Source organism: Psammomys obesus, unplaced genomic scaffold, assembly GCF_907164565.1.
Source record: "Psammomys obesus unplaced genomic scaffold, mPsaObe1.curated_primary_1811, whole genome shotgun sequence".
Lineage (NCBI taxonomy): Eukaryota > Metazoa > Chordata > Mammalia > Rodentia > Muridae > Psammomys > Psammomys obesus.
In genome coordinates, this window is record NW_026596109.1 from 15,847,082 (window position 1) to 15,855,879 (window position 8,798).

Below are 8,798 nucleotides of genomic sequence, written 5' to 3' on the forward strand. Positions count from 1 at the left end.
AGAAAGAAAGAAAGAAAGAAAGAAAGAAAGAAAGAAAGAAAGAAAGAGGAAGAGGAGGAGAAAGGAAGCAGAGAGTCTCCTTGGATAAGCCTGGGAAGAAGCCCATGGCAGGCGTGGATGGAGGAAGCAGCCCAGATGAAGAATAAGCAAGTATTTATGGAACTATGGATGGGAGGTAGCCCGGAATGGGGCTGAGAGGTAAAGGTAGTTTAGCGGGTTAATATCTGCCCTGCCCCAGATAAGACAAGGCTATTCTCAAATCTATCAGGTATCTGTGTCTGTTATTGATTGTGGTAGCAGGTTAGATGTATACCATAGTAATAACGGTAGGGCTAATAATAAACATTATTAGACCATACCATTAAATAACACAGCAACATACAGTATCGGGCTATATAGTTTTGGCCTGGGGATGCACTGGAGTCTACAGTCAGCTGTGTAACTCTGCACACCAAAGCGCCCGCCATTTCCATGATGGGTACTCCATGCATGTTGTCAGCATGGTTCACTAATTCCACTGGGAGAGAGGGCTGAAATCCTTGCCCCTTCCCTATCCTCCTCTGCTGTCTTACTCTGTTCCTCTTACTGTCATAAACCATAGAGCAGTGGATGAGAGTTTTAACAAATGGGGGTAGCCAGGGAGATCTTAAACCTAAATTGGGACATTAGGCATGATGTATAGAGTACTCTTGCTCATAAGAAACTCCAGCCATCACATTCAGACACAAAAATAATATCCCTTTCGTAGTAAGCATTCACATCTGCAGTTTACAAAAGCAACCATAGGTAGCACCTTTGGGAAGTGTGTGTGTGTGTGTGTGTGTGGGTAAAACATGAGTTGCCTGATCAATCATATAACTGTAACCCCCTCTCAGGAAATTGAATTTTTTTTTCCCCAAGAATCACTAGGAAAGACAGCTCAGACCTAGTACAACCAAATGAAAAAAAAAAAAAAAAAAAAAAAGTTTGGCCAGCAAGGCAGCCATAGAGCAGGCCCTGTCTACTTGATCATTGGTTTCTAGTTCACAAAGCAAGAACAATATAGTAGCTCTGCTGATACCATTATTGATAAATACTAAACAAATAAAAGGCAGTTGCTTTGAAGGATCGGCGATGAGAGCGCTGTTGGAGGTTGGTCTAACGCTAATTACTGGCCATGAAGATCGGTTACTGCCCGATGGATACACCCATCCTTGTTGGTGTAAGCCTGAGACATGACTGGTTGATTAAACAGCCTATACCTGGGTAGGGAAGAATGGGGTAGGCATGGCTAGGGTTCTCGAGGTTTCGAGGATCATCACTGGAAACAGAGAAGAGAGGAGGAAGGAGGATGCCAAGATGATGGGTTAATGTGGAGAAAACGAAACAAAACAAAAAAGCAAATGGCCCGAGAGAAAGGACTCCAATAACGCTGTGAAGAAGCCCAGATGAAAAATACAAGTACCGTGGGATCGTGGATGAAAGGCAGTCTAGTTGAAGAGGATTAAGGTGCACTGGATGGGGGCTGGAGATGGATGGTGAGGATACTGAGACAGTGTAAGTGAAACATCTGCCTGGCCCAAGTATAGAAGGTAATTATAAATCTACCAGGTGTCTGTGTCTTATTACTTGTGATAGTGAGTTAGATAATATGGCTAATCATCAATAATATATAGCTCCACACTCATGTTTTGTTTTGTTTTTTACTACAACAGTTTGGCAAATCAGAAGGCATGGAATTTAATTAATTTATCTTTGCAGTCAGACTCCTAGGGGAAAAAATTTAAATTATTATTAGTGTGTGTATCTGTGGACCCTAACTTGCTATGGCACATGCATGGAGACCAGAGAACAGAAGTGGACCTGTGATTCCAGAGGCTGAGGTCAAGTGTCAGCTGTGTGGTAAGCGCTTTCCCTTCAGAGGCATGGCGCCAGCTCCTCTACGCAAACGGAACAGACAAATGAAAATGGTTATTTAGATAGCAGTGATAACTCCTTGGTTTTGGTGAGACACTGTTTAGAAAGAAAGGAAACACATACCACTAAGGACGCTTTTTTTTTGTTTTGTTTTGTTTTGATTTTTGTTGTTTTGTTTTTTCTGTTTTTCTAACAGGTTCCTGAGTAGTTTGCACAACAGTGTCATGCTGATGTTTCTTATCACACCAGTCAGAAGAAGATGCTGGAGTTACTGAGAGCCATGGAGGGTGACTCATGCAGAATGACAAGTGGGCTATGCTTTGATCTGCTTCCAGCACACTCGGCGACTTCACAGCACAGAACAGTAATTCTGTATTCCTTTAGCCCTCTATTGTGTGTCTGAATTATCAGCTACATTTTCATAGGAGGAAGAGGGAGTGTGGAAATCATGCATTGTGAATTACAAAAATGCTTTGAAATTTTCTTTTAAATTATATTTTGGATATTAGTCATTTCAGTGATTAAAATATGTAAAAACTAGTAAACAAGACATGCCTATTTTTGCATAGTTAATAGAATGGATTTGGTTTTATCACACAAAGCTCCTAATCCTCCAGGTAAATACTGGACAGGAGGCAAGTAAGCCTGTTGGGAACTACAGTCTGGGAATGGCGCTGCCCACAGATTCCACAAAAGCTGTGGCAAGGTGAGGAGGCCCCACTGGGCCCCACACACACACACACAAAGTTCCATTGAGGTGTTGTTGCAAAGGAAACCTGGGGGTGGGGTGGTCCCCCAAGCCTGGACAGAGTTCCTGCTGTTCTTGGGAACTTCCTGGAAGTCTTGAGATAGATACCCCAAAGGGACAGTGTGCTTGGGTCTCCGGCTGCCAGGGCTGCCTGCCAGCCAGCCTCACTGTTGTCATTGTTAACAAATGTCACTCCACCCAAGGCAGGATTTTCAAAGATCCCTCAGATGAATGGGAACTTCTGGCTGCCCCTTGCTTTCTGAAGTGTGTTATGACAGGAATTTGAGCTCTTCCTTCATGATTCAGGAAAATTCCTGAGCGCCTGGAGGGTGACCTTTAACGGGGAGCAGTAAACATTCTCATCCTTTCTGGGCATTTGCAGGGTCTGACGGGTCAGCAGAGAACTATTCTCACAGATGAGTTGGTGCTGTAGGTTGTTCAGGAAATGCGAGGTAGCACGCCACTGTTTAAATATTTCCCTGTCTGACTCTGAGCCCCTGCTACCTGGAACAGGAAAACGAGGCAGGCTAAGATGGAACTCCAGGAAGCAAGGAGAGCTGTGTTAGTCCCAGGAAAGTCAGGGCTGGCCTTATTCAGCAGTCCCACAAGCTATGCTGGGCAGGAACAGCTGTGCCTGGTATACTCCCTTGCACAGTTTCAAGAGAACACTTCATGTGTCTATCTCATGCATTCTTCTTAACCCTGGAGGGAAGGTCAGACCCACTCCTGCCATTCCAGAACAAAAGCTACAGTCTGTGTATTTCAAGCATGGAGGCTGGGCGCCTGCAGGCATCATCTAATAAATTTCAGACATGCCCATGTGGGCAAGGGTGGGGACAGCTCCAGTGGCATCTCCTGAGAGAGAATACATACATGCCAGCAATACGGTGGCTTTCCCAGGAGACTGATCTCACAGTGTGGGTGAGCACACTCAAGCATGCTCCTACTGGGGAGCAGCTGAACAGCTCTGGGAAGAGTCGACTCAAGTAGAGAAACAAGCTTCTGAGTCTCCACCATCAGTTTCCAGCTGGGTTACATTCAAAATGTTACCTGACCTGTCAGGGTCACGGTCCTTCATTGGTTACGCGCCGGTAATCTGAGCAACTACTGCAGATGTGCCTGGTAAGAAATAAATGGGATAATGTGCGTGGAAAGGCTTTGCAAACAGTAGCTGATGAAGTGCAGTCAACGGGGCGATGTCTGGTGCTGTAGCGGAAGCCTCGTGCGTCCTAACAAAAATCCTCACTTGAAGTAGCTTACTGTTGTGCTCCTCAAGATGGGACAGTGGGTAAGAAAAGCAAAGAACAGAGCTACCCTTAACCCCCGTAACAGTAGCAAAGTTTATTGTGGGGCATCTCAGTTGTCCAAATTCACCTCAGACTCCTTCCTCCTTAACCTAAGGCCTGTTTCCTGAGACCTGTTACTATCTCTTAGCTGCCCTTTCTTATGTTCACAGTTTGAAAACGCGGCCTTGAGCCTTTTGACACTCCTTTTGCGTGATGGAGTCTTTGGGCCCTCCCTTTGAGTCTTGCAAGCTCTGTGGCTGCCAGGCAGTAACAGGCTTTGCATCCTTACAGACTCTGGGAAGTTTACTCACCCGAGGCAGCAGAGATGGAAGGCCACAGCCAGTAGTGTTGGTCCAGTTCAGACTCCCCATCCTACCCGCCCAGGTTAGGTGGCTTACCCACCCCCACAATGGCTCCTGTGTCCCATCGTCCAGCTCTAGCCCCCTAATCATGCCTCATCTTTACACCAAAGGCCTCAACAGGATGAAACACACCATACTCCCTGGGTAACAAAGTGGAGGGTCATTTATTTTACTGCGTTAGATACCCGACATCCCAAACCAGAGTCGCCTCTGCCTGCCATGTCTGTTTGTCTGTGTCCCTTTTGCAGCATGTTTGACTCTGGTGTGTGTAGAGGGCTTGTCGGGCAGCCTGTAAGTACTGCTGGAGAACCCGCCGCTGCCTCCCTCATCCAGTGACCGTCACACCAACGAAATGACTCTTCTTAAAATTCAGTCACCAAGACAGCGCTTCTCAACCTTCCTAGTGCTGCAACCCTTTAGCACAGCTCCTCATGTTATGGTGATCCCCCAACCTTAACATTTTTTTTTGTTTTGGTACTCTATAATTTTGCTACTCTTATGAATCATAATGCAAATATTTTTGGAGATACAGGTTTACCAAAGGGGTCACAGCCTACAGGTTGAGAACCACTTCACCAAAAGATATTTCCCAGAAATTTTATCTGATTCCCCCTTCAGGGAAAACAGAACTCCTGGCATGGTCTCAGAGGCCTACACCCATGCCTTTGGACTGAAGAAAGGCTGAGTAATGGTCAAATGAAGTTCCCCAATAAATCAGGTTAGTTTTCACCTTGCCCACCTTGTCTGCCTCTGCTTCGGCCCGTCAGTGCGGTGCCACCCCCAATATACGAAACACATTCACATATCCACTTTCCCAATCATCTGTTTCTCTTATGGAAAGTCTCCGAGCCCTCTATTCTGTCACCAGGTCTCTGCAGCAAGTCTCAGAATGTCCATGTGGTCGTATTTTTTTTTTCTAAGTATTAAAATAGCGAGTTCACTTTATTAGCCGTTATCTAGGCAATAGCAGATAGCAGGTTATCACCACTGATGTTTTGGTTTGGAGTTTGCGTGTAGATTATCTTTCTAAAATTAAATTTATTTGACAATTTTATACATGTATATAATGTATTCTAATCACACTCATCCCCTCTCTCTTGTCCTCTTCCTGCCTTCATTAACCCATCCTCTTTCCTACAAGTCTTCCTCTCACTTTTATATCTCTTTGTTTTGGTTTTATTTTGCTATCTAGGGCTTAACCAAAGCAATTGTGAGTGTGGACTTATAGCTCTCTCCTGGAGCACAGAGAGATAACCAGTGACGAAACCACTACAGACAATGACCCTCTCTCAGCAGCCATCAACAGCAGCCTTCCTTAGGGAGGACATGAACCCTCCGTCTGTGACTGAATGTTGACAGGCTCAGCCTGCTATTGGCCTAGTGCAAGCAACCATAGATGCCATGGATTCACGACTGCAACATCCATGTCATGCCCAGAAAGTAGCCTTCCTCTCCATCACAACCCTCCTCCCCATTATAGCCCTGATGTTATTTCTACCCCTTTCTTGCCTTAGCCTTAGCACTCAATACTGACTAGTTCTCAGCATCTTGAGCAGCCATGAGTCTCTGTATTCACGATCATTTACGGTAAAAGGAAACTTCTCTGATTAAAGTTGAGAGTAGTACTTGTTTATGTGTGTAAACATAGATATTTAGAAAAAGTTTGACACCATGTCCATTTAGCAATCTAGCAATACTAGATTCCACCCAGGACCTCCCTAGGCATGCACTTTTGAGTATGTCAGGCATAGTCAGGCCTGAATTGCCTCCTTTAGACTGGGCCTCAAGTCCAGTCAGAAGGCAGTTGTTTCCTCCATAACGGTCATGGCACTATTACAGTAATGGGTACATCTTGTCCAGCAAGCCAGTGTCATGGCCTGCAAGGGGCACTTCTAGGTAAGACTGTCGGTGACTTTTCTTCCAGAGCTTCTTTCATAGCACCATCAGGCATTTTGAAAGCTGTGCCAAAGGGAGGAAACAGCTAGCTCAATTCCAGCTTGATTTCTTTATGTCCTGAATCTGAAGTCTCACCCTCCTCGTTCTGATGGACATCTAAGAGCAAGGGCAATAGTCTTTGTGGTTTGGAGCTCCCTCAAACAACTAATAGGGGTGCATCCCACATTTGACACTAGGATTTTTCACTTGATCTCCAACGTCCTTTGTTTTCAATTATCCTGACCCTTGACTACGAAACAAAACAAAACTTTCTGCAATGTGCCTTTTTATATACTGTACTCTCTATAGTAAATGATTTTTCCATTCTCTCCTCGTTTGTCTATCTCACTCTGTGTGTGTATGTATCTATGTGTGTTTGTGTGTGTGTATCTATGTGTGTTTGTGTGTGTGTGTATCTATGTGTGTTTGTGTGTGTGTGCATCTCTGTGTGTTTGTGTGTGTATGTATCTGTGTGTGTGTGTGTGTGTGTGTGTGTGTGTGTGTGTGTGGTATGTGAATGTACGTATGGCATATGCATTGTCTGCATATAGACGCTCCTGTGCATGAATGGGGAGACCAGGGAGCATTGGGTGACTTCACATTCTCTGCCTCATTTCTTTGAAATAAAATGAAAAACTATTAGGAGGAAATGGGAGCATAAAGATTTCATTATTTTAAGCAAAAATAAAATATTGCTTAGGAAAACAAACAAGTATACACTGTTTATCAAGGAGTAGGAAATTTATTTCACAATAACAGGACAGTTTGTTCCTATTAAAATAAGTTAATCAGCTGAGTCTATAGCTCGGTGCAGAGCACTTTCCTACGAGGTGTATATCCTGGATTCAGTCCTGGATGATAGAACAATAACAACAAAAATAACAAGTAGAACAAACCGGCTGCTCACATGCTTGCCTCTTTAGACAATATTATATATAGCATGTTAAATGTGCATCAGAAAAAATGTGCCATAAGGCTGAGCTTCATGTCAAACGTAAAGCACAAACTCAAAGCAATTCCACTATATTCACAAGACAAGGCTGCCCACTCTCTCCATATCTCTTCAATACAGTACTTGAAGTTCTAGCTAGAGCAATAAGACAGCTAGAGATCAAGGGGATACAAACTGGAAAGGTAGAAGTCAAAGTTTCCCTATTCACAGATAACATGATAGTAAAAATAAGTGACCTCTAACATTCTACCAGAGAACTCCTACAGCTGAAAAACACCTTCAGCAAAGTTGCTGGATACAAAATTAACTCAAAAAAGTCAGTGGCCCCCATATGCAAATGACAAACAGGCTAAGAAAGAAATTAGGGAAACAGCAACCTTCATAATAGTTACAAATATAAGTATAATATAAAGTATCTTGGTGTAACTCTAACCAAGCAAATGAAAGACTTGTATGAAAAAACTTCAAGTGTCTGAAGAAAAAAATTGAAGATATCAGAAGATAGAAAGATATCCCATGCCCATGGATCAGTAAGATTAACATAGTAAAAATGGTCATTTTACCAAGAGCAATCTATAAATTCATTGCAATCCCCATCAAAATACCAACACAAATTTTTTTTACAGATCTTGGAAGAATAATTCTCAACTTCATTTAGAAAACAAAAAATCCCAGACACAATTAAAAAATCCTACACAATAAAAGAACTTCTGGAGGTATCACCATCCCTAAATTCAAGCTGTACTACAGAGCAATAGAAAACAAAAACAAAAAAACAAAAAACAGTGCGTTGTACTGGCATAGAAAGAGACTGGTTGATCAATGGAATCAAATTGAAGACCTATAAATAAACACACACACATACACACCTATGGCAACCTACAGACTAGGAAAAAGTCTTCATCAGCCCTTCATCTGAGAAAGGGCTAATATTCAAAGTATATAAAGAACTCCAGAAATTAAACACCAACAAACCAAATAATTCAATTTGAAAATGGGTTACAGAGCTAACGAGAAGATTCTCAATGGAGAAACCTTGAATGGTTGAGAAGCACTTAAAGAAATCCTCGACCTCATTAGTCACCAGAGAAATGCAAATCAAAATGACTCTGATATTTCTGCCTACACCCATCAGAATAGCTAAGATCAAAAATTCAAGAGACAGCACATGCTGGTGAGGACATGGTGCAAAAAACCAAAAACAAACAAAACAAACAAACAAAAAACCACTCCTCCATTGCTGGTGGGGGTGCAAACTTGTACAACCACTTTGGAAATCAATCTGGTGCTTTCTCAGAAAATTGGGACTAGCTCTACCTCAAGACTCAGCTACACCACTCCTGGTCATATACCCAAAAGATGCCCCACCATTCAACAAGGACATTTGCTCAACTATGTTCATAGCAGCTTTATTTGTAATATCTAGAAACTGGAAACAACCCAGATGTCCCTCAACCAAAGAATGGATAAAGAAAATGTAGTACATTTATACAATGGAATACTACTAAAAACAAGAATAACATGAAATTTGCAGATAAATGGGTGGAACTTGAAAATACCATCCTGAGTGAGGTATCCCAGACTCTAAAGACACACAGGGTATGTACTCACTCATAAGC

At 42.9% G+C, this 8,798-nt stretch overlaps 1 protein-coding gene across 1 annotated transcript in view; it reads left to right on the top strand.

The window, feature by feature from the left end:
* Nucleotides 1–2,171, top strand: part of CUNH2orf73 (chromosome unknown C2orf73 homolog) — a gene marked incomplete at its 5' end in the record, with an annotated part of 46,440 nt that extends 44,269 nt beyond the window's left edge. The window contains one exon of the mRNA XM_055628749.1: nt 2,093–2,171. Coding sequence (XP_055484724.1) covers nt 2,093–2,171 — 79 coding nt within the window. The remainder of the gene's footprint in view (nt 1–2,092) is intronic.
* Between the last annotated feature and the right edge of the window lie 6,627 nt (nt 2,172–8,798).